This window comes from Fukomys damarensis, unplaced genomic scaffold (genome assembly GCF_012274545.1).
Source record: "Fukomys damarensis isolate Sample0158 unplaced genomic scaffold, DMR_v1.0_HiC HiC_scaffold_24, whole genome shotgun sequence".
Classification (NCBI taxonomy): domain Eukaryota; kingdom Metazoa; phylum Chordata; class Mammalia; order Rodentia; family Bathyergidae; genus Fukomys; species Fukomys damarensis.
This window is the reverse complement of record NW_022900936.1, coordinates 68,763,859-68,790,699: the sequence shown is the minus strand read 5'-3', so window position 1 is coordinate 68,790,699 and position 26,841 is coordinate 68,763,859. Positions and strand designations below refer to the sequence as shown.

At 37.5% G+C, this 26,841-nt stretch overlaps 1 protein-coding gene across 3 annotated transcripts in view; it reads left to right on the top strand.

Moving 5' to 3' along the window:
- Window positions 1–26,841, top strand: part of Znf148 (zinc finger protein 148) — a 135,403-nt gene that overhangs the window by 86,574 nt on the left and 21,988 nt on the right. For all 3 annotated transcript variants that reach the window (XM_010618304.3, XM_010618291.3, XM_010618297.3), the window contains 2 exons: window positions 8,402–8,525; window positions 9,814–9,897. In XM_010618304.3, coding sequence (XP_010616606.1) covers window positions 8,402–8,525; window positions 9,814–9,897 — 208 coding nt within the window. The remainder of the gene's footprint in view (window positions 1–8,401; window positions 8,526–9,813; window positions 9,898–26,841) is intronic.

Below are 26,841 nucleotides of genomic sequence, written 5' to 3'. Positions count from 1 at the left end.
CTATTGATATATATATATATATATATATCCCTATATGTATTTAGAGATATCTGCCTTGTATCTCTTTTAATTCAGATTTTTATGGATATATGTAGATACAGCTTTAATTTCCCTAAGTGTGTGTAAACTATTTTTACACTAAAAAGTTGTTAATGATTTTTAATAAACATTTTTATTAGCTGTGTAATATAGTATTTTTTGATAGGTCATCATATATAACTATTGCTGTGTTGGCCATTAGTATTCTTGGAAAGTTGTGTTCTTTTTGTTTCCATTTTAAATCATACTACACTTAAAATATTTGTGCGCTTATTACTGTACACAGTTGACTCAACATGAACCTAAACAGATTTCTTGATAATGTTTCTCCTTACAGAGGTGTTGTGTCACTTACACACACCCCCACGTGGATCTGGTGTGTGTCTGTGTATAGCCTTAGCAGCCTGCAGGCTCAGCCTTTGCTTTTCTAGTTTAGGGTGGGAATCTCATTAGAGTTCAGATATGAATTTCTTTGGTTTCTGATCATTCTAAATTTGGTTTTCTCATTTTTATTGACATTTTATGTTTTGTGAAGTTCTTTTATTTTTTACCCTTTCTCCCTTTCTTTTCTTGGTGTCTTAATGTTTTTCCCAGTGTTTTATATGGTACAGTTTTTGTTCTTTATATTAATGACTAAATCAAATTTGTCATGTATAGAAAACTCCATGGCTCAAGGAAAAATTAATTTCTAAAATTGTGATAGTAAGTGTATTGGATTCATTGCTGATTTATAGGGAATCTGTTTTTAAGGTTTGAATTTTTATTTTTTTGGTACTGGGAATTGAATTTGGGTCCTTGCACTTGTGAGGCAGGCAGCAGAACCACTGAGCTAAATCCCCAACCCTGTTTCAAGGTTTTAAATCAACACAATATATGTAAGGTCTACATTTTCCTAGACATTTTATTAGCATATTTTTCTAGTGCTATTCTGTAGTGTAATGTCTCTGAAATTCTATCTGAAACACAGATTGTCCTCTAGTAGGATATTACTCAGAATATTGGTGATGTTATTATAGTTTTCTTAATATAGATTAGTTACTTAGAGTTTATTTTGTCTAATTTGAGATAAATGCATTTATAAAGATACTGTTTAAGTGTTTATATACCTTTGTAGTGGCCAAATGAAAGACTTGGCCTTTTCTAAATACTATAAGAAAACAGAGCCTGGCAGTGTTTTAGGAAACTGTTACAAGAGTGCAGTGATGAGAAATAAAATATAGCAGATGGTGTGGGAATAACAAAAACAATTATTTTTAAATTATTCTCACATTGCATGTAATAAATGGGACAGGGAATAGGTGACGACACTTTCTAAACACTGATATGCCATCTCCAAATGCATTTTTTTGTGTGTATGAATGGAGTCTCAGAATTTTGGGGTATAAACAGTGAGTTATTTTACATTTTTCTCAGGAGTATGTCAAAGTCATACTTTAGGTTTTTCATCAAAGTAATTTGTTCTGACACTTTATTGAGAAAGAGGAGTTTGTCTCAGGTTTGTAAGTCAATGTGTTGCTTGTTTTAAATTCCTTATAAACAGTGTTAAGTTTCTGAAAGTTTTGGCCTATTCTAGGTATAATGTATGTAAGAAAGTATTTTGGGGACAGTCTTTAGGGAGTTCTTAGGCCGATGATCTTACTAGCAATAGTACATGGAGAGGAGTGTGAGAATTACAATTCATCATGCTTAGAAGACGCCACTCAGCCAACACCTCTTCCAAGTTGACTTTGCCATCATGAATGTTATGAGGATGTGTATCCTTGTGTCAGGTTGGGAATCTGTGTAGGGACTATAAAGGAATGCAGTAGGCTTTTAGTAAGAACAAATCACAGAGCCTAGATACCTCCAGATAAATATGAGTTACTTCAGGGTAATTTTTGAGGTAAGAAATAGTGTATTGCCACACTATCTTTAGCTGCCATAGATGTTAAGCAGTAATCGTTTTCTGAACCTTTGTTTTGTGGCAAAGTCTATTATCTTAAGGTAGGTTTAATACTTGAAAATTGCCAGTGTACATTTAGTGATATGTCTAATTAAGAAGAGGGTAATTGAACTGGGGAATATTAACTAGGCCGAAATCTCACTACATTGTGCAGTTAGCTGTTTATGAAAGTAAATCTCCTACTTTGTAGAACCTTCCCCTTTCAAAGGTCACATCTTTTGTGGGTGGGTTAGAGTGGGGGGTGCGGAGGATTGAATCCAGGCCTCTTTCCTGCTGGGCAAGTGCTCTACAGTGGCTACATCCTTTGCCTGGATTTCGTTTTAACTACATTGTTGAAATGCTTATTGTAGTGTTTTCATTTTAAATGCAGTGTGCTTGAACATAAATTAGCTTTCAATGCCTTGGTGCTGATGCTGTAAATATTTTTAAAATCTTATGCGTTACAGCAGAGCCCTCAGTGACTGTAGAGTTTGGGTTTTTTGCCACCCTCATCCTGAGACTTGTGTTTTTGACTGCTTTTAATTGCTTCCCTGTCTCATTCCTTAAGGACGTGGGATTCATTTTTACATTGCTACATCAGTGTGGCTCTTCAATATTATTCTTTTGCCACCAAAATCTACTTTTGATTTGGGTTAGGATCTAGATAGCCAAAGTTATAGGAAGTGTATGAAACGTCTGCTTAGACTTGCCAGGTGTGATGAGGCATGCTGAGGCCGGAAAAATCACCAATTTGAGGCCAGCCAGGGCAACTCAGGGAGACCTTATTTTAAAATACAATGTAAAAGGCTGGGGTGTGGCTCAGAATGCAGGCCCTGGGTTTAATCCCCACTTCTAGGCCCCCCCCCCTTAAAAGACCTGTAAAATGAATCCTACTGCAAAGCATTTAGTGTGTGTGGTTCTCCCTCTAGCTTGGCATTGTCACCTGTCTTCAGGGCTTTTCTTGCCCTTTACAGAAGCCCAGGCTCCACCTCTGGAGGTTCTTATTCAGTGGTTTGTCTGTGTCTGTGCTCTGAAAGAGCAGAAGGTGACGTGATGGACCCTCAAACCTTGATGCTAGAATTTTCCATGTTAATGAAAGTGTTGTTACATGGCTTTAGTATTATTGACTTGTTATATGAATTAGGAGAAAACCTGGGAATGGTTTTATCAGGATTGTTGGCTTACAATAATGAATTCTAAGTATCCTTTTTAGTAAAATACAATGGTAGTGTCCTGGTCCAATTCTGTATATATACATTGTATCGATCTTTTCAAACTCAAGCAATTAAATGAGAGAGCTAGGTACTTTTAATTACTTCCCTTTATTCTGAAATGTTTTTCCTTTTTCATTTATTCAGTGCATGCCTAGCTCTCTTGTCAGGTACTAAAGAAAGAAGCTGAGTTTATTTGTTAGGACACTTTCAGTGGTCTGAATAGATTTATTTATTTATGTATTTTGAGACAGGGTCTTCTCAGTGGTTTGAATAGAAATTGATTATTCAGTTATGCTATGCATAGGATGGAAAGCATAGTCTATATATTAGTAGATTATAGTATGTAGAGGAAATTCTTTATCAGTACTTTATTATATACCATTGGTTCCCAGAAAAGATTAGAGGTTTTGATATCAAAAGATTCAAAATTCAGTGATAATATATGAGAAAAAAATTAGTTAAAAGGAGCAGAGAAATGATTGTACCAGGCATTTGTCATATTTTCTTCTACACATTTACCTTTATGTAGGCAGAAGTGGCTTTGAAGGCTATTATAAGACTGGGAATAAAAACAAGAAATATGAATTAGTACTTATGAGAAAATGAAGGGTGAAAATTACCAAAATAATCTGTTTTTTATTTATCTAATTTTTTCCAGGGATTAATGTATTTGAGATAGATTGTTTTCTGTGGAACTGAACCCTTTTTAAAACATTCCGATGATGTAAATCTTTTAGAAGATTCTACATGTTTTCAATTCAGGAAATGAGAAAGAATTAACCTTTTCTGAAACTCACGGTCATTATGTTGAACATTACTTGTTATATCAAGCTTATGATACAATAAATATCATTTGCTGACACTGTCAAAAGCTTGCCATTTAAAAATGAAATTTGGGCACATGCTTGTAATCCCAGCACTATGGGAGGCTGAAAGAAGGAAGATCACAAATTTGAGCCCAACCCAGGCAACTTAGTGAATTAGAACCTACCTTAAAATAAAGAATAAAAGTTTTAAAAGGCCTGGGGATGTAGTTGTGTGTGAAGGGCTTCAGTTCAGCCCCCAGTACCCAAATCCCAAATTGTTAATGAGTAAAATCTAATATGGAGAGGTAATTAGAAATCCCAGAGGAAGGAAGCAGTAGTGTGAGGGTAGGATGGGATAGAAGCACCACTGGGATATTTGAGTGTGGTGGTCATGGCTCTGCCTGGCTGGTATTTTCTTATTTGTCTTTGGAGTTGCACTGTTCTTCCATTTCTAGTTGAATTTGAAGAGTAAGGAGAATTTTCAAAGGTCACTATTCTGCACTATGAGTTGTAAGTAAAACAACTTACTGTTCTAAGTGAGAACTTAAATTCTGTCCTCAAAGTTGCTTTTTGGGTTTTGATGCCTCAAAAGTCAATTTCAGTTCACTTAAGACTGTATGATAAAACTGTAATTATCAGTTTAAAATGCTTTAATGACCTTAGTAGAATATGCATAAAGTACATGTTTTTTTAAGAGAGAGCAGTACTTTTTCTTGTTTGAGGGAAGCCTGGTTTCCGCTCTTCGGCAGCAGGGATCCCTGGGAAGTGTAGTCTCCCCATTGAATAGGCAGAGTTTAGGGCTTCAGCAGGTGAAAATGGGTGTTTTACTTAAGCTACCCATTAACACACAGTAGGTAGTTAGCCAGGGGGAAACCGTTTGTCTCAAAAATACATCCAGAATGGACCGTGATATTTAAGAAAGCAGATTAACCAAAGGATTCCATTGGACACTGAATTTTTTTTTTCTTTTAAAATACTGGTTTAAATTTTTTAAAAAATTAGAAAAAAATCTTGTGTTGAGTGTTATTCAGATTTTCTTTGCTTGTTGAAGCCTGGTTCCTTGAGCTTTAAAATGCACCATATTTCTGCTGAAGTAAGGGTGGCAGCAGGCAAGGTAACAGAACTGCTTTGACAAGCATGTTAGAATTTAAAGTTGGAACCTTCAGGTTCTTCTGTTGTAATGATGTTCCTATATTGAGGGAGAAAAAGAAAAGCAAAAACATTTTATGGTAGCAGTAGCAGGTAGGGACTGTTCCTATCTAAGGCAGTCACATTCAACTGCAAGATCCCATTCTACTAAAAAGATCTTGAAAGGATGTGAACAAGAAAAGAAGCCAAGTCTACACCAAGTAACAAGTTTTGTTGGCATCAGGGTGCTACTTTTGTTCCACACAGGGACTTTGTTCTTTGTGCGCTCACCTCTATGGAACTGTTTGGTGATGTGAAGACTGAAAGATTGAAAAGTATTGCTTCCAGCAAAGATTTTTTTGAGAAATAAACATTGGCATAGGTAGTGGGCAGCCATTTTACTGTGTATACCGTCTGCTGTGCTCCAGAGGTATTTTGAACATTGGCATGATAATGGTAGATAAGAGAGGCAGAATCATGTGGATACATTTAAAACAAATTACAAGGTCTGGGATGTGGCTCCATGGCACCATTCCTGCCTGGTAAGCGCAAGGTCCTGAGTTCGATCCCTAATTCTACAAAGAAAAAATAAATAAATAAAACAAATTACAAATTGGAATGGCCATTGGTGCTCATTTGAGGCAAGATAGGTTTCATTCTCTATCCTTTCAGCAAAGGTGTTTGTTTCGGGGTGTGGGGGGGATACAAAAGGTCAAAGAATTTGATATTTTTATCTCTGAACTTGGAAGTGTGCTAGATTTTTCAGTGTGTTTATGCCCAATAAATAGTAGCTATTTCATAATGGCTATTTCATAGCATATTTCCTTAAAGTTCCACCTTGAATTAAGACCTGATTGTACAGCGAAGGGCAGCATTCCCTCCAGTGCCAGAGAGCAGTGACCTAGAACTCTTTAAATGTTCATGAAAGGGCTTTGTACAGTCAGTGATTACATCCGTTTCACATTAGGCAACTGGGGCCAGATTTGTTCCTCACAGAGTCTCTCCTTGAAGTTGCTGTGCCACAGGAAGCTATTGAACTTCGTGATTTTTTGGCACTTAGATCTTACTTGCTATCAACATATGTGAAAAGAAAACCCAACAACCTAGTGCTGTCCTTTTTGTTCTGTGTTTAGAAAATACTTTACATCTTTCTGTTGTTTTATATTAGAATTATCTTGAATCATAGTTTAAATTGTTCTTTATTTTTTTCTTTTTGCACGGTGTTAACTTGCATTATTACTTTGGACCTGGAAGAGCTGGAAAAATTTTAAATTGACTGGCCGGAGATGAAACTTTCCATTCTTACTGACTGTCCAGGAAGCTGTGACACCCACTTTCATTCTCCTGCCAAATGTTTCCCTTCCACAATTTTGGTCCATACACTTTGAGCATTGTGAATCACATTGACAGTTTGCCCAGAACCCAACTGCCCTGTTGCATAATAATTACCATTGGTTTGTATATAGTATAGGATAAACTGCCTTATGAATTTAAAGTAAAAAAATGTTTTGAATGATTAAAGCCTGTTTTCTGTATGTACAGCCCTTTCTAGGTTGGAGAAGGGGTCAGGGGTCATAGTTGTGTGTTCGCAGATGCTAATCAGTTTCCACGGTCCGTCCTTTGCATTTCTTAGGATGTTTTCCAGAATTCTCTTCCCTATGTTAGACATAGGTTCTTAGCTCACATTTTGAATACTTCACTATTCAACATTGTTTGCCTCTCACTGGCCATGCCCCTTCTGATCTTAGCCTCGTTTTCTTTGCTTTTTCACATTGTATTCTGCTATCTTGTTTTCCCTCCTCAATAATGAAAAAAGGAATCATTTATTATTTCCACTTTGTCACATGTCTGATGATGGGTAGTTTAATGTTGCATGTTGAACAAGTTGTTGATAAAATTGGGAGTGTATGGAGCTCAAGGTAAGCATCTCCTCGTTAACTGTTCAGACCAGGCTCATAGCAATCTTAATCTCAAGAAACCCAGGTTGATAAGGTTAATTTCTTCATCACCTATCTTGTTTCCTCATACCTACCTCTGATTTATTTATCTGACAAATATCTTTACGAATGTGTTTATCAATAGATGTAGTTCTAGAATAACTTTAGATACCCTATTCTGAAACAGTCTCCAAATCCTACCATAGCATGACTTGAAAAATTAATTTTGTTAAAAAAAAACAAAAAACAAAAGTGTAATAGGCAAGTATGTATATAGTTCAGAAGTGTGTTTTTAAATGTACAATGCAAAATCTCCCTCCCACTTTATCTCTTATGTACCCAGTTTCTCAGCCATCACAACCAAGATTATATACTTTTTATGTATATCCTCTCAAGTATGTTTAATATATATATAAACAAATGTTTATTCCTGTATGTATTATTTTGCATACAAAAATTAGAAAAACTATACAAGAGTTATAATAAACGGTAGTTTTTTATGTTCTTAGAAAATACCAGTGTTCTTTCTATATAAGACTCTATAGTGTTTTCTCATTTTACAGTGGACCCTTGACTTACAAACTCAATTCAGTCATGAGGGCTGGTAATTGAAGTTGGTCAATTGAAGGCTGAGGCTATTCCACACAGCTTTCAAAATCTCTTTCATGTACTCAAGCATATCTCATTGCCCTCAGACATTGCCCAAGATTTCTCATTTAACTCCACACAGGAAAAGATGCTGTAATGTTCCATCCAGAACTCTTTAAGGGTTAAATCTGTATCTAAGACCATCTGGAAGCACAAGTGGCCAGCCAGCATTTGGGCCGTATCTCAAGACTTTGTTTGTAAGTTAAAATTAAAATTCCATTTGTGACCCAAGTTATTTCTATGTCAGGTTGGTTGTAACTCAAGTGTCCACTGTATTTAAAGACCACATAATACTGTATTCATTTTCCATGATGTGTTTAACCAGTCCTGTACCGATGAATGTTTAGACCCCGTCTGCAGCATAAGATTTTTCCCCTACATATGTGAGAGTTTGAAATTGAAAATAGAGCTGTGCTCACCCTGGCTGAGAACACTTAGGGACTCCATAAAGCATTACCTTTACCAGGGAGGAGGCAGACTGGCAAGATCTTACTTTACCAACTTCTATGGATGATTTTTACCCATTCTGAGTCATACTGTACTTTCCTATAATTAATAACAGTATTCTAATAGTCTTTTCAAGATTATTTGTGAAAAATACTATAACTACTCTGGTGACCATTGCTTTTATTCTCCTTTTTAAAAAATTAATATTTTACTACATTTAAAAACTTCTTTCTTTTGTTTTTGCTTTTTTTTTAAAACTAGATCCTTACAATAAATGAGGATGGATCACTTGGTTTGAAAACCCCTAAATCTCACGTTTGTGAGCACTGCAATGCTGCCTTTAGAACGAACTATCACTTACAGAGACATGTCTTCATTCATACAGGTATTTCTTGAATTAAAATGGGCTTACAGCCATTAAAATTATTATCTTTGTTATTTTCATCTTCGTGTAAATGTCATCCATTCCTAAGACCATAGCTGACCTGGCCTTGCTAATCAGATTTCATAAAGCCAGAACATCAGAAGAAAACTAGCAAAGACTTCGAATAGGAAAACAACTAGTTGTATATATAAAATTAATTAGTCTTAATTAGACACTTTACTTGGCTTAAAGCATTCCCTTTAGCCAAGGAAATGCTTGATGAATGTTTTACTATAGGCCTGTGATCATTCATTTTCTGTGCAAGATACCCAGACAGAGTTTGAAATATGGATTGTGAAAACAGACATAAAAAAACTGATAGCTAGGATCATGAAGTTGGTGAGAGCAAAACTAAAGACTGATTTCAAGACCTTCCTGGAAAGAAGCTAGACTTGTATGATGAATCGGGGCACGAGGGGGAGGTAGAGTAATAAAGGAGATGTGATGAGCTAGAAAATTACTACAGTGTCCCAAAAGTCAAAAGAAGAGAAAATCAGTTCCAGGGAAATCACAATCTACAGTGTCATACCCTCAGAGGATAAAAAGAGTAAGAGAACTGAAGAAGAAAACATCTTTGGAATAAATAGCAAGATCCCAGGTAGCTTTTCAGAAGGCAGAGTATGAAGTCAGGCCTTAAGTGGGTGATGATGGATTTGAGACTTGAGTAGACTGCTCTTTGAGGAAGGTGTTAAGGGTGACAGGCAAGAAGAGAAAGTGCCAAAGTAGGAGAATTTCAGTTGTAGCCAGCGAGGAGCAGACCAAACAGCACTCCACTGAGAAGGAGGCACTCCTTGGCAGAGGGGCAAGGTCTAAGAGACAGCAGTTTATTTAAAAGGGATATTTAGAAAGTTCTGAAGAAAATAGGTTAAAGGACAAAAAGGGATAGTTGGCCACAGAGAGCAGGATGGATGCCCCTTTCTCCAGATAAAGAAGAGATATTTAATGTTAACCAGTAGAGTCCATTCTCAATGTAACATTTCTAAATTGTTTTAAATTCTTTTTTAAAATTTGAAGGATATAGATCAAATTTAATCTCATTTTGTGTGATTGTAAGAATGTAAAGTTCTAAATCCTGGGGAAATATTTGACAGGTCATAAAATACTGTTAATAAAAACTATAAAAATTTTATAGGAGTGTTTTGGGGTTTTCCAAAATTTGGGCTTCTAAGATTTATATTTCCTCAGAAATAGTAACTAAAAACTGTTGTTTTATCCATTAACTAATTTATGAATGTGAAATTATTTTAAGGCGAAAAACCATTTCAATGTAGTCAATGTGACATGCGTTTCATACAGAAGTACCTGCTACAGAGACATGAGAAGATTCACACCGGTGAGTGCTGCCACCCTTACTAAGGTCAATAATAAACTCCACTTTCAAATGCAGGGAAGATTTTTTTTTTAAGTAAACAGCAGCAACTTGTTGGAATATTCATTGTTTTGTTTCTTAACACTATGTAAACAGCTTCTTCTTTTTCATCATTTGTCAGTGTTAGCTGTTAGTTCTTGGCTTTGATGTCCAAGCTGAATAAACTACTTTAAAATACAGTTAATAACCTAAAATACACATTTTAAGTGACAAAAGGATGTTGAACATTTTTTCCAATATTATTTGCTGTTTCTGCTTCTTCATCTGAGAAATGTCTTATGCCCATTTTTGGATTGGGTCTTTACATTTGAGGGGTCTGATTTTTTTTTTCTATTTTGAGTTCTTTATATATTCTACATACTAGTCCTTTGAGGAACAGCTGGCAAAAGTTTTTACCCATTCTGTGGGTTGTCTCTTCTTTCTGTTGGTGATTTTCTTTGCTGGGCAAAAGCTTTTTCATAAGATGAGGTCCCAGTTGCTGATTCCCTGTGATAGTTCCTGTGCAGTCGGGTTTTGTTCATAAAGTCTCTGCCTACACCTATGCTTCAAGCATTGTACCTATTCCCTCTTCAGGCAGATTTAGTGTTTCCGTTTTAATATTTAAATCTTTGATCTATTTTGATTTTAGTTTAGTGCACGGTGAAAGATACGGGTCTAGTTTTAATCTTCAGCATGTGGAACCCCAGTTTTTCTAGCACCATTTATTAAAGAGGCTAACTTTCTTCCAGTGAGTGTTTGGACCTTTTCTCCAAGGTAAGATGGCTGAGGTATTTGGCTGCATCTTCTAATCTGTGCTGTTGATCCTCTAGTCTGTTTTGCAAGTACCGTGCTGTTTTTATCACAGTAGCTTTATAATTTCAGGTCAGGGGTTGTGATGACTCCTGCCTTGCCTTTGTTGACCAGAATTGCTTGTGTTAGTCTAGTTTTCTTCTGGTTCCTAGTGAATTTTAGGATTGTTTTTTCTAGTTCTGTGAGATAATGGTGTTGGAATTTTGGTTTTGATTGCATTAAATCTGTATAACAGTTTTGGAAGTATGGCCACTTTCACTGTTGGTTTTTCATACCAAAGAACAAGGGATATCTTTCCATTTTCTGATAGCATCTTCAGTCTCCTTTTGTAGAGTACTATAGTTTTCAATGTGAAAGTCTTACTTCCTTCATTAGATTGATTCTTAGGTATTTCATTTTTTTGTATGCTATTGTGAAAGATTATTGTTTCCCTAATTTTTCTCTTACGTAAGTTTGTTATTTGTTTACAGGGAGGCTGTTGATTTTTTAGTGTTGACTTTGTCCAGCTTCGTGACTGAATTTGGTTATTGAATAATCCAGTTGTTTTTTTCTTTTTATTGAGGTTATTGGTACAATCTAGGTATACAATACAATTACATTCATCCTTGGGATTCTGTACCTTTACATAATAGGTCTTGATTCTCATTTTTCCCCTTGTCCCTGCCCTCCCTTCACCCCCTTCTCCCCTCCCCATTTACAAACACTTTATTTCCATTTTTTCAGTTTCTTATTTTTTTCCTCTCCCTTATTACCTCTCCCCCACCCTTCCCACTTTCCTTACACCTTTAGCCGTTACTTCCTATTTCACATTATTAATTGTTTCATTAGGATCCTGTGTACTATTATAGTTTTTCAAACCAAAGAAACTATTTGGTATTTCAGTTAAAGAAATCTCTGTATGAACATTAAAAATCGGGAATCCTAAAATAAAACTAAAAAGGAATGTAAAAGAGAAAAGGCAATGATGTAACATCAAAATAATTCTTAATCCTGGAGATGAAAATGGTCCCTGAACATATTTAAATTGCTTCTCGCTCTTACAGTTTTATCTTATTCTTTTTTCATTATTTAGAGAATACTTTATTAGTTTCTGTAATCAAACCCATGTAGATATGACCTTACATATTTAGTACGATGTGTTACCCCTGTAAACAATAAAAATATTTACCCCTGTAAATAATAAAAAATAAAAATAAATTAACATTTCTAGACCAATATGGTTGTCCATTTCTGTAAAATGCCAAGTCAACACAGTAAATTGGGATAACGCTTTCCAAAGTTGGCAGCACCGTTGAAGTTTCCCAAAATTCAATTTATGTGTGTGTGTGTGTGTGTGTGTGTGTGTGTGTGTGTGTGTATAATAATAGTATGTTATGCATCGATAGCAGCAACAGCTTTTCCAGGTTCTGCAGTCATCTGAACAAAATTATAGACATTCAGCACATTCCATTAAAAAAAAAAAGAAAAGAAAAGAATAATATCCAGAAAACAGCAAAGTTCTGTTGATGCTGTGGTACCTGGCACCATTTTTTCTATTAGCCTCTTAATCATCATCTGGAAAGAGAACATTCTAGAGTAATATCATTAAATGTAGCTCTGATAAAGCACGGTCCCTACTATGTATCACAGAGCAGGTACTAGATGTTTTACATTCATAGAGGTATGATACAGTACTGTCCTACATCAATAATACTAGATTCAGTTTTGGTTTGAAATTTACTTGGTCTGCAAATAAGATTGCTACTCCTGTTTTTTTTTGGGGGGGGCTCCTGTCACATGGAGAATTGTTTTCTATCTTTTCACTTTCCGTCTATGGGCTTCTTTTTGCACTAGGTGTGTTTCTTGTATACAACATATTATTGGATTTTGCTTCTTATTCCATTTTGCCAGTCTATTTCTCTTGATTGGTGAGTCGAGGCCATTGACAATGCTGGTTATAACTGATATGTACTGACTTATTATTGAGATGTTATTGGCCTTTTGTTGACTCTTTTTACTTTTTCACCTTCTCCTTTTAATTTCTTGCCTTGCCTATTTGATTTGCTCTGTTGGGCCTCATGGTGTTGCTGCCTTGATTGTCTTTTTCTAGGATCTTGTTTAGAATTACTTGCAGTGCTGGTTTGGTATTCATGTAGTTTCTCAGGTGTTCTTTGTCATGGAAGTGTCTTATTTCCCCATCCATTTTGAAAGAGAGTTTTGATGGATACATCAGTCTAGGTTGGAGGTTGTTCTCTTTTAGTACTTGAAATATCTCATTCCAGGCTCTCCTTGCCCCAAGGGTTTGTGTTGAAAAGTCTGCTGTGATTCTGATGGGCTTTCCTTTGTATGTGATTTGTTTCTTTTCTCTTACTGCTTGTAGTATTTTGTTCTTCTGTTGGGTTTCTGGGATCTTGATTATTATATGTCTAGGTGTAGATTTTTTTTGATTGTAGCTAGTTGGGGTCCTATATGCCTCAGTTATCTGAATGTCAAATTCTTCCCCTCTGTTTGGGAAGTTTTCTGTCATTAATTCTGCAAACAGCTTTTTAAAGTCATTTGTATTTTCTCCTGCTACTTCATGTATTCCTATCAGTCTTATGTTATTCTTCTTTGCATCATCTAGGAGTTGTTGGATCGATTTCTCATGATCTCTTACTGTTTTTAAGAGACCTCTCTTTTCATGGTCACTGACTGCAATCTTATCTTCTATATCTGAGAGCCTATCTTCGCATTCTTTTATTCTGTTGCGTACACTTTCAATAGAGTGTTTAATCTCCTGGATATCTGTTTGAATCTGTTTTATGGATTCCATTTCTTTCCTATGTTGGGCGTTTATTTTTTCCATTTCTTTCTTATGCTGGGCCTTCATGGCTTCTATCATGGTCCTGAGCTCATCTATTTTTTTGTCAGTTTCTGCTCTAGAGTCTCGAATCACGACTTCCATTTTGCTCACTATCTCTATGGTTATCTGGGAAATTATTTCTGTTTTGAATTTTTCTAGAGCCTGATTGATCTGTTTTGTTACTTCCTGTGCTTTGAGTTCAGGGTGTCCTGGTGGTTCACTATCGGCCTTTTCATCCTCATTTGCCCTACTGTTTGCCATTGGTGAACTGGAAGTCTGTCCTTGTGTCTTGCTTAAGTGTTTTCTCATTTTAATTTTTGTTGTCGGACTGTCCTTGGTTTAATCTCTGGATTATCACCCAAATCTTCCTGATATAGTTGCACCCTAGCTTCTGTGTCTCTAATGACCCACAGACATTCTCATCTTCATAACATCAGAGAAAACAGCTCATCAAATCAACGGCAATGCTTTACCCCAACTGATACAATCAGCAACACATTAAGATCAAGCACAACTTGGACACTGACCACCGGTGGTAGTCACTAGTCTATCACCCTTAAATCATTTGAATTAAATTGAAATCAAGAAGCAGTCCAGAACATGTCTGCAGTGAACAAACTTTTCAATATAGTATATTTACCATTTAATGGCTCAGACAGAGCGAGGATGCAAGACCCCTGATCTCAGTTAGCTGATTGCTGAACCCCCTGACACTGACTGACCTCGGGCTGCAAGGCCCAGATTGAGTTCCCCATCCTTCTGAATGGTTGAACTCCACAACGTTCTATTACAGGTTTCCCACGCCCTTTCTTTAAAGATGTTCAAAGTTGGGAACTCGGAAAAATACCCTTGATGACCACCTCTGCCTCTGCAGAGTGGGTCCAAAGACTTGCACAGTCAGGAGGTCTGAGAGTGCGGGCGGGCGGAGGTGGGGTGTTATGGGGTTCAGGGGCGCCCGTGCAGCTACCTTGCCAGTGCTTGAGCGATGGCTGCTGGGTCGGGAGCAGGCGTGGTTGTCCTTCCCGCGGTGGATCGGGGCCGGCCTACCTCCCCGTGCTTGAGCGATGGCTGCTGGGTCGGGAGCAGGCGTGGTTCTCCTTCCTGCGGTGGATCGGGGCGGCCTACCTTCCTGGCGCTTGAGCGATGGCTGCTGAATTTGGTTATTGAATCCAGAAATCTTTTGGTGGAGCTTTTGGGGTTTTCTATGTAGGTTATCATGCCATCTGCAAATAATGGTAATTTAACTTATTCCTTTCCTATCCTTATTCCTTTTATTTTTTTAATGATGAAAGGAAGAAGCTTTTCTGAGATAGCTGTTTCTTTAGGTGTTTAAATATTTTAGAATAGGTAAAGTTATCACTCATATTACAGTACTTAGTCTTGGAGCTAATGAATTAGTCCGAGCCATAGAGTAGTGGTCTCCTTCTCCTCCTCCCCGCTTCTTTCCCTCCTCATCCTACCTCTCTTTCTCTTCTTCCTCTTTATTTGTGTTTCATTTGTATAGCTTACCATATGGGAACTGGCAGCTTCTTGGCCAAGTTGTTAATGATTTAGGAACATATTTTAAAAGCTCACTATAAAGGGATGCATACCTTAAAATTTTAAGTCTCCTTTTACAGCAAGTATTTATTCACAATTTTGGGGTAAATGTGAAACCGAATTTTGGAAGTAACTTTGATTTCTTAGAAGACTGCCAACTTTTGACCTTTAATTCCAGTTCTTCAAAATTAATTTACAGTGTTTTGCTTTTTTATGATAGAATAAAAGCACAGTTGGTACATTTGTAGAATTTCAGTTTTTACATTTAAATGGAATTGAGAATGATGGTGATATCAGATGAATATTGAAATTATTCAAGATCTTCCTATTTCTCTGAATTAAGTACTCAAGCAAGTGCCTGCCCAGTTGTCACTAAGATGTGTTCTCATTGTTCCTGCAATACCTGAGTAAGGGTACCCTCAGGCACTTTGGCACATGCACACGCGCACGGACCACACCTGTTTGCCCAGCAAGTTAGCCTTGGCCATCGTGGTCCCTGTGGGGAATAGGAATGTGACTGGTTTGCTTGAAGCTTCTGCTGTATACCATATCTGTATACTCTGATGTTCTAGTTTTTAAAGATTATTTTGCACATCGTTTGTTTTAATTGTTTAGGTAGACATGTTCTCATCACTTTCAAAGGAGAGGGCATATATAGGTAGCCCCCCACAAGAAAGTAAATTTGTGAATTTTATATGACTTATAGCTAAATTCAAATATCTGTGCAATAATAAAACCTGACCAGGTTTTATTATTAAAATATTATTAAAATAAAAGTGATCAAATATTTTTGTGCCTTTTAAATACTTATTAGATTTTGGTGATTTATGCATTTCAACAAAAATTTACTGATCCTCCAATAATTTTAGGTACCAGGAATACAGAAAGAATCCAAGACCAGCTCTTTGGAAAGCAGACATATAAATAAGCACAGTATAATTAAGTGTTGTAGAGTTTTATACAAAATGCTCAAAATATGCTGTCTGTTGATAGTTATTTAGGGAAAGTAGAAAGTAGCACGAGGCTAAATTAAAAATACAGTGTTGTAAGAGGGTAGGTGGGTTTATATCTGAAAAAATTATTTTGGGGACAATATTTGTACTCTGATATTTTTATTGTGAATTCTTTCTCAAAGTGCTGGCCAAAAGTCCTCTAATACCCTTGATTGGAAAAACTACTGTGCAGACAACAGGGGAATCTTGGTTTTAAAGGGGTGTAACTGGTAGTTTATGCTTATTAAGAATTTACTAAATACAGATACTGCACTAAATTTTAAAAAATGTATCATTTAGTCTTTACATCAGTAATGAACGGCAAGAGCTGTTACTGTCCCCATTTTATAGATTAGGAAGTTACAAACACACAGTAGTTGAGAAACTTTTCTAAATTTATATAATCTAGTAAGTGAGAGAGCCCAGGTTGCAGCTCAGTTCTCTGTGATTCTGGAGTACAATGTGAAATCACTAACTGTGTACCTAGGACCAGAAGCACAAAAATAGCTTGTGGCCTTTTTGAGCTTTTCATGTTCTGTCACTAAGTCAGTTATAGTTTAGCCTTCGTGTGGTTTCATAACATCTAAAAGGTAGAAGCAAAGTTTGGAGTTCTAATGATACAGACAAAAGTTTATAAGAAGATAGGGACTTCAGAGATAGCCCAGCATAGCAATCACTAGGATTCCTTAACAAAGAGAATTTTGTTTTGAAGAGGGAATCGAATCTTCCCCATAGTCCTGTCCCTTGCCTTCCCGCTGGCTGCACCCCTTAAGTGGAACTGGCACAAGGAATAAATTTTTCTTATTTATTTCATACTCTTGATAATTTTTATAGATTCTTGCTAAATACAGTAAAATGTTTTTGCCTTGTAATCAGATTATCTACAAGATAAATTATTTCATGCTCTAAATGGCTTTTGAGGAGAGTAGTGCCCTAAAGTTTGTCTGTGTCAAGGTTTTCTCTTTCTGTAGGCTCTTAGGTTAGAAAACAGCATTTAAATTATTATGACAGTAAAATTTTTTTCTGATGTGTTTATCCAGTTTTAAATTGCCAGGCATATAATTATTTACCAGCTGATCCTTGAACGGGATGTTGTGTAATTAAAAGAACTATCAGTTCTTAAAGGTTGCATTTTCTTTACAACCTTCCACAGCCCCTTAGGTCTAATTATACTGACTGCCTACTTCCTCACACCCCCCAGCCCCTTCTGTGCTCCATTCACAGATTGAATGAAAATTGTTTTCTGCTTGGCAGATTTGACCAACAATAAGTCTTCTGTGGCTTTTAAAAACCAAGAATATAGCTTGCTTTGGTTTTCAAATAGAAACATTTTTAACTTGCACTGGATAGTCTGTCACTTAATTCTCTTCCTAAATCTGGGCTTGTCTGACTATTTTAGGGGAAGGCACTTCCTTCTCTATAGGCTGATCCCTGAATTCTAGTTTTGAAAACTCACAGTGCAAAGAGCCTCAGGACTTCTATTTGTAGCAATTACGGGAGATGTATATGATGACTATTTTAGATTCTTAAGGTATATTTTAGGAATATGAGAGAGAAGGTAAGGTCTTGAGACAAGGGTGAAGATAACAGTTGGAATGGATAACTTTGGTTAGGGCCAGAATCACTGCTCAGGTGTATACCAGGTGAGGCCTGCATTGTCACTGGCAGATGGACTCTGAAGTCAGGTGCCTTTTCACGATGCATATGTACAAGTGTTACGATGGAGTGTGATTTTACTTGAAGAAAAGACCAGTCACTATTGCCACAGCGGGGGAGTGATTGAGGAATAAAAAACTTAACTACAATTTTTAACTTTACTTTAAACAGTAAGCCACAGAATACCTATCCTGATATTTTGACTGTTGTAGTAAGTTAGAGCTTCTTTTTATAGTTGTGGCAGTTTTTGTAATTTGTTTTTTATCTCATTTAGTGAGAATGCTTATGTAACCATTTATACTTCTGGGGATGTTTGTGTCAGTTTTCTCCTCTAGAGATAGAAGCGGTTTTGAAAATAAATTACTTAAAATTATGCATGTACACTAGGTTTCTTTCCTAAAAGTTCTTCAGGACTTGGCTCTTGGATGTGTGCACTCCTCTGTATAAATGAGTAGGGAGCGCTGGGCTGCTGGGCTGACATTTTCCAGCTTCACAGTGCATTCAGAAACTTATTCTTACTGTTTTTTTCTTCAAGACTTTTCCTTAAATGTGTAACCTTTTTTGTGATAAAAAAAAACTTTCCTTTAAATTTTCACTCGGGCATGGTGGTGCACATCTGTAGTTGCAGTACTCAGGAGGCTGAGGCAGAGGAGGATCACTATGAATTCAGCCAACCTGAGCTACATAAGGAGACCCTGTCTCGGGAAAAAAAAAGAAATCTGTATAAAAGCATTTGCTAGTTCATGGTGACTGTAGTAAAAAAATGGTTTACCATTTGTTTTGAAAGTTTTTGATTCAATAAAGTGAGGTTCATTGAAGTGGTCCCATCCTTATGTACACTCATAGGACGAATGCACACATAAATCCTGTGGGTCACAGTTTGACAAAAGGGTCTGCCACATTTTCTGATATAAATGGCAGTGTGAACTCGAGTTCAGAAGAAATAGAGGACTCACATGACTGGCCTCAGGAAGAGGTAGAAGCTGAGTGGCACTCACGGTGAGCTTTAGACTCCCTGTTACCTGGGTGGCAGGTGTTGTCACAGGATGGCAGCCAAGCCCAGGAGGGCAGGCGTGGTGTACTCGTGCTGGAAGTCTTTGGAGAACTGTAAGAAAGTGGATAGCAAAGAATTTGGAGAAAAGTCAGACAGAAGCATCTGTCCAGACGACTACAGAGGCTGGACAGTAGGGCAGATAGTGTGTCATGTACTGGCTTAAAAGAGCCAGAAAGAGGCAGCTACCTCAGAATAGTTAAAAGAGAAATCCCCAAGAATTCCTTGTTACTGTAAGCCTAACAATATTGTCTAACAAATATATTGAGTACCTGTTATCTGCCAAGCTGAAATTATCAAATTTTGTCTTTATAGCAGTCCTATACTATATTTCTTTTTACTATACTATACTATACTATACTATACTATACTATACTATATTTCTGTTTACAGATAAGAAAACTAAGGATCAAAATTATTTAAGCAACTTGTCCCAATATACATAACTGGTTAATGACACCAGCCAGGTCTTTGGCCCTTGTACCTTTAAGCAGTTGCCACTGAAAGGGTAAATCAAGCACAAAGTAAATTGTTTCTCTGTTTGTTTTATTAGTACATGTTTGCAATATTTACAGTCATTTGGGGATGATTCTTTTTTTGTTGTTTGTTCTTTGGTTTTTTTGAGACAGTTTCAACTTTGTAGTTCAGGTGGTTGGTTACCCTTGGGTTTGCCCTGTAGGAGGAACAGAAACAGAAGGATGCTCTTTCCTTTAGGGGGAGTTGTGCTGCATATCATTTCTACGCCTTTTTGGTACAGGGGATTGAACTCAAGACCTCTCATGTGCCAGGGAGACACTGTGCGGCTTAGCTAAAGCCCCAGCTAAAGCCACACAATTCCCCCTTCCATTCTTGCTACTATTGTTAATCTTAGTTCATGTTTATGGCATATAACATCCACATTCATTGAGGTTCCTGTATGTGGCATATCTTCACTCTAGGACACAGTAAGTCTTGAATTGACAGTAACTCTTTATTTCATGACGGAGTATGTGTGTGTGTGTGTGTGTGTGTGTGTGTCTGTCTGTCTGTGTCTCTGTGTCTGTGTCTGTGTCTGTCCGTACAGGTAGGCACAGAGCTAATCCTAATCCTGCCTGGAGCCTGTGGGTAATTGGGTCTCCCTGCCTTCAGGGTCTGTGAGGATAAGTTTAAAAGCACACCTTGGCCAGTATGTAGAGAATAGAGAGGCACTATGGACCACATGTAAATTATTATTCTAAGTAGGCAGAAAAGGCGGATAGAATAGAGATATGAATATAAGACTAGAAGGTTTGATTTTGGAAAATAGACTGACCAGCCTTGATGCACAGCTTATGAGTGTCAGATTTATCCTGTAAGCATAAAATACAGGGCATTTAACTACTGTGTTTAGAAGAATATTGTTTTGTGAGGAAAGATGGAAATTTGGGAAGTTTATTAGTGTATTTGTTTACTGGGAATCGAACTCGGGGACCCTGTGCTTGCGAGGCATGCAGCGAAACTATTGACCTAAATCCCTGGCCTGGAAGTATATTAATTTTTGTTAAAGATAACTAGTTTGTAATTTTTCTGTGATATTTAGTATTTTACCGTAAATATGTTGATAATTGTAAATGTGTTGATCAGATCTTTAGATATGTAAATGTACCTTTAAGGTATGAAAAATTACTATTAATACTATATACTACTATTAAGCTTCAAAATGTATACAATTAATTTAGTTTTATCTAGTTTGATAAATAGACAAAACTTGGAAACTAAAAAAATATTACCTCAAAACAAAGTGATACTTTCTAGACTTTAGAGTCTTTTTATTTTTGAACAGAATAAAAAGTACTAATTTTTAGAAAAAAAGCTGAACAGAAAAACCCCTAAATCTAGCTTCAGACATAGCACTTCTAAATTGTTTTAAAGGTTTGTCTCCCTTTTTTTATTAGTGTGTGTTTGCGATACCTAATAGGTGCAGGGAATCGGTATCTATACAGACATCACATCTTCCCCTCCACCCTTTGGACTGTTTCTTTGTGTGTGTGGTACTGGGAGTTAATCCAGGCCTCAGTCTCTGAATACTCTACCACTGAGCCAAATCCCAGCCCTTTAAAATCGTCCTCTTTATTTGTGACAGGGTCTTGCTCAGTTGCCCAGACTGGCTTTGAACTTTCAGTCCTCCTGCCTCAGCCTCCCCAGTAGCTAGGATTACAGGCGTGTGTTACAATGCCTTCTCTTGTAATTTCTTATTTTTGATATTTTCTTTATGAAATTGTTGCAGAAGCCTTAGAAAAAAATAATTTGGAACAAGAAAAATTACCTTTGCTTATTAGCCTTCCTTTAATATAGCCTTCCTTTAATATAGATTCTCCTTTGCCTTCTGGGAAAAATTTACATTTAATGGAAGACATAGATTTAGTAAAGTGGAGCCTAAATCTGATGCTTTGCTTTACAAATCCTTTGACATCATAATCTTTTGGAAAAATGCCCAATCATTTCCGTGAACTCAGATGCCTGAAGAAAGACCTTTAGAGTTTTAATGAGTACTGCCTCAAAATCCACTTGAGTGACTCATTCGTGTCTTCCTATCATGACTTAATTAAGTTTTCGGACATTTGGATAGAAAATTGTTCTATTTGCTGGTGAAGGTTTATCCTTTGAATTTTAATGACACTTAGGTTTAAAATTCATGTATTTTATTTGGGTCTTTGACAAAAGAATGGCAATGCATTGTCTAATTTGGACAAAATCATGGTGAAGAAATAAGCTAAGTTTACTTATCAAGGTTACTCTCATTTTTCTGAGTAATGTGAAGCTCTTAACATCTCTGTCAAGTTTCTATTTTCTAAAAATACTTAAATGTCATTTAAGCCTCCATTTGAATTTTATGAAAATGTCCTGTTAACTTGAGTGCTGTTAAGCAGATCTTTTGGAGAGATTCTGACTACGGTGTATAGGTTTCAGGATTGGCACACTACAGCAGCACTGGCTGGTTATTTACCTGTCCAGCTCCACCCCTGTGCTGCTTCCTTTGACACAAATACAGATACTTCCAGCTCTATTTCTCCTTGTACTTTGTCTTTTTTCAGCTGATTGCATCTCTTAATAATAGCTATGTAAAAATTAACTAGATGTCTATTCCCCATATATTTTCACCCCTCTGTAAATTATTTACAGGGTTTAATTGATTTTTCTCTTTTCTTTTTTTTGGGGGGGGGCAATTGGGAATTGAACTCAGGGCCTTGCCCTTGCCAGATAGGCACTGCACTGCTGAGCTACATCCCTGACCCTAATTGATTTTTCTTTACCCACATACCTATTTTGATTTTGATTTTCTATTGGTACTTTTAAAAAATGACATCTTAGCAAATCATTTAAGTGTGCTTTTTTTTTTTTTTTTTTTTTTTGGAGGAAAAGTTTATTTTGGCACACAGTTTGTAGAGGTTCAGACCATAGTCAGCTGGCTCCAAGGCAGGGTGGTATGGGAGAAGAGTGATGATAGTCCACTGCTGAGCAGGAGGGAGGCTTTGAGCAGCAAGGCTCCCTTTCTCTTTTATCCCATCCAGGCTACAAACCTTTGGGGTGGGCTTTCTCCCCTCAATATCAGAAGTATGCTAAATCAGTTACTGGACTAATCCAGTTATCACATCCATAGCCCCAGTATCACACACCCTAGATCCAGCCACCTCCACAAGTCCACACCTGTGAGTGCATGAGGCTTTGGGGGGACACCTAGATACAAGCCATAACATCCATTCCTGGCCCCCAAAAGACTCATGTGCATCCCTTTATGGCAAAAGCACTTAGTCCATCTCTAAGAGTTGCTGAAGATCTAAAAATTTTACAATTCATGTAAAGTCCAAGTCCAAAGTCTTCTCTGAAATTTACAGCAAACGCTAGCTACAAGCCCCTGTACAAATGAAAAGGAAGTTAGAAACTTCCAATGGTATGAGATACACATTCCCATTCCAAAAGGTACAAATGGGGGATAGAAAAGAATGGCACCAAAGCAAGACCAGAATTCCCCAGAAAAATATTAAATCCTGTAGTTCCATGTCTAGCATCCAGGGCATTGTATAGCAAAATGTGAATTCCAAAGGGGTCGCGGAGGAGGGGCCCTCTGTCCCTGTAGCACATGGGAGTTGTAGCCCTCATGTCTTGTCTCTGGGGCTGGCTCTGCTCCCTCCTCACAGTTTTCCTCATTTGATCCATGCTCCTGGCTTCTCTAGTGTTCTCGGGTCTCCATTGCACCTTGGGCATCACCCTCACAGCTTCGCACACTGCCCTCTCAGGGGTGTACTGCCTGGCCTCCCAGGCCGCCTTCTGAAATCTGGGTGGAAGCCTTCCTGATCCCACAACTCTTGTGTTCTGCATACACCTGAAACCAGCACCACATGGAGGAACAACTTCCTTAGGCCACCGCCATTCTGGAACATGGTATCCTGAGGCTCTCTTAAAGCAAAGTCTTCTACATTTGCAATTTTGATGGTGCAAAGGGTGTAGTCCAGCTGGTTCTTGTGATATTCTGGGATCATTTTTTCTATTGTCCTCTTCCCAGATAATTGGCTTTTTATTGCTAGTCTTTTAAGCAGACAGTTTCTCCTCTGTTCATATTTGCAAATCGTAATTTTATCAGCGGTTCTTTTTTGGCCAAACTCAACACTTCTTAAATCATTCTGCTTGGCTGTTGGCTCTTGATTCTCAGCATAGATCTAGTTAAAAGTCTACAACAGTAGCCCTGCCACCATTCAACATTAGACTGCTTTGACATTTCTTGCAGTGTTTCTTCTGTATCTTGTCCTCCCCCAACTCCCAGGCATCGAGAAAGCTTCTCTGGCTCCTTTTCCGGGCACAGCTTCCTGAGGGGCACAGGCCCTGTGCCTCTCCGCAGGCTCTACCTCTGGACCGGGCACCTCATCCACCACAGCCACCACCGCCACAGCCCCAGCTCCAAATGTACATTTTTAAGCATTCGCCTAGAGGTGAATTTCTGAGGTTTTAGATTATTTTACATTTAAAAAGACCAGTGCATTTGTTTAAAGAAAAATTACTACAAACATAGAAAGGATGACATATTTATTGGTACCTTGTATCCTGTATGGGTTTATCATACTTAAATGATGAAGAAACTCTCTTCGCCCTTAAAAGTCAGTCATGTTTCTGCTTACTTGCTTACTTCTTTGCCTATTGGTTCCTTTTTTTTTTTTTGGCCTATTGGCTCTTTATCATTGGATGGAGGAGCTGGAGTCTGATCAGCTATAATTCGGGTAAACTGGGCATGGTGGCACATATCTATAATCCCAGCACTTGGGCGGCTGAGGCAGGAGGATCACTGTGAGTTCAAGGATAGCCTTGGCTGCATAGTGAGTTCAAGACCACTCTGAACTGCACAGAGAGACCCTGTCTCAAAAAACCAATTAAATAAAAAATGTAAAAAGGTCTAACTTTATCCCTATAGGAAAATTTGATCGTACTTTGCCTGTTCTACAGGTATTTTATTTTTGAATGAGAATTGGGGAAGTGGACAACAGACTTAGAAGAACCTTACATTCAAAGTTATTTTATTTAAATGTTAAAAGTGCACTGACAAATGCAGAAGCCATAGGCATAACTCACCAAGCTCTGTACTGGAAAATTTTGACAAGAAGAATAGGAAAACTCTCTGCCCTCAGCACCTGTGTCAGTTCAGTGGCGGCTCCAGGACAGTGCTGGACCCTGCACTCTGGTCATTACTGTCTTAGTCTTTTGTGCATTTTAACTGATAATCACAGGTCTCGAAAAGGTTGAGTGATTTCAGGCTGCCTAAATGTCTTATAATTATCTAATAAAAGGCTAATATTAGCCCAGTAAAATTTGAAAATTCTGGGACACTTTCATGAATTAATTCTAATTACATTATTGTTATGGGAAGAAATTGGTTCTATAATTGCCTGTATCAGCACTCGGGAGTTGGAGGAGTGACTGTTGACTCCATTGTGGCTGTACCTGGGGCCGGCCTGGGGACATCTGTGGGGCTGCTGTTTTAGGAGATGAGATGCTAACCAAAGAAGAGTGTAGAGGGTCTGTCGGCACACTGGAGACTGATGTGTCTAGTTGATGGTGTAGTGCCCACTGCAGTGTCCCGTGAGAGCCCTGTCAGGAGGCCGATGGGTCTGCGCCAGAAGCTGAAGAGTGTGCAGGAAGCCAGACGTCATCCAAAGTGAAGGCGAAGACTAGAGCTCCTCCAAAGAACCAAAAGCAACAGCTCTGTGTCAGGAATCAGGCTCAAGACCAAGTATTAGAACAAAAGACGCTGTATTATTCCTGTAACTCCAGAAATTGTAAGGATTTTAAGAGCTCTTCGTCAGGACCTGGAGACAGAGATCAAATACATGTTTCTTACTGTGCTGTTCCAGTATTGCTCTGTTACTTACTTAAGAAGCCAATAATGAGTTGAAAGTGAATGAAGAATTAACATATATGAAAGAACTAAAGGCAAGAGTGTTTTCAAAACAAAACTCTACACTTTAAATTGATGAATTGCATGGTATGCAAATTAAATCTCTGTAAAGCTTTGGGGTTTTTGTTTGTTTTATGGTGCTGGAGATTGAACGCAGGGGGTTCCCACTGAGCTATGCCCTCAGTACTGCTCTCTGTGCGCCCCTTTTCCCCCTTTTTTAAAATTTTGAGACAGGACCTCCCTAAGTCACTAAATTGCCCAGACTGGGCTTGAACTTGCCACTGTCCTGCCTCATCCTCCCAGAATGTTGGGATTACAGGCATGGATCAACATACCTGGCTGTAGGTTTTTTTTTTTTTAAAGAATATTTCAAAAGCCTTAGAAAACCATTGGTGTGGTATCACTTGAAGAGGATCTGCCAAGTTTTATTGCGACTTATGGTGGGAAAAATGTTGGAACATGAGGAAAATTTAGTTGGACTGATTCACAAAGCTTGAGTGAATGTAAAGCATTTAAATCCTTTGGGTTTTCACAGGATTGTTTGTAGGTAAATGCTTTGTGGAAAACACCTGAAAATATTTTAGTGTCAGCAGTGAACTTTGCCATCATTGGTTCTGTGAATCTTTATTAGATAAAGAAGCTGAATGTCCTGACTTTTCCTACTATATAGCAGTCTGGTATATTATAAATTACAGTGTTTTGTTGAGAAAGATTTTTGTTTGTTTGCTTGGTTTTGGTTTGAATGTTTTGGCCTTGAGCTCACTATGTAGTGGCCTTGAACTCACAGCAGTCCTCCTGCCTCAGCCTCCTGAGTAATAGGCTTACAGGGTGCACCACCCCACTCAGCTTGTTGTGAGCTTTTTAGTGATGAGCTAGGATTAATTTACTTTTTCTGAATGAATAAAAACATTCCTAGTCACTATTTTTGAACACTGAAGAATGGTTTTGAAAGTTACCTTTTGCTGAACACTAGAAGATGTTTCTTAGTAAATTCAACATAACATAAGGGAAAACAGTTCTTATGCATAAAACTTCTACTGTGGTAAAGTTATTGGTAACAACAGGTAGTATTGATCACAAAATGCTGCTTAATATATTTCCTGTTTTGAAATACGTTACAAGAAGCAAAGACCTCTATTCCCAAGTTTTGTCAGCTTTTGGACCTTGATGCAAGTGCAAAGGAAATTTCCGTGTTTTAGAACCCATGTAACTGTGCAGGGCCATCAAATCTTCACTTGGAAGTGATAAATCTGTGATATAATGAGTGCTAAAGGACGGATATCAACAGTCTAGTCAAATTTTATAAGTGGCTTTCAAGTGATGAATACAATTTAATAAGATTATTTTTTCATAGATTGCTATACTTGTCTGTGTGACAAAACAGTGCCTTTCTTTTTTTTTTTTTTTTTTTTTTTTTTTTTTGGTACCAGGAATTGAACCCAGGTCCTCACACTTGCCAGTCAGGTCCTCTGCCACTGAACAACATCCACAGCCCAATGTGACAAAAAATTTCAAAGGTAGAATACATAAAAATCTTATTGCAGTTTGGCATTCACAGATAAACATTGGAAACAATACAGGGTTTGCTAACTTTGAACCCCCCTTCATTGTACGTTAACTTCCCCATAAAAAAAGAATTCTTATCTTTTCAGTAGTA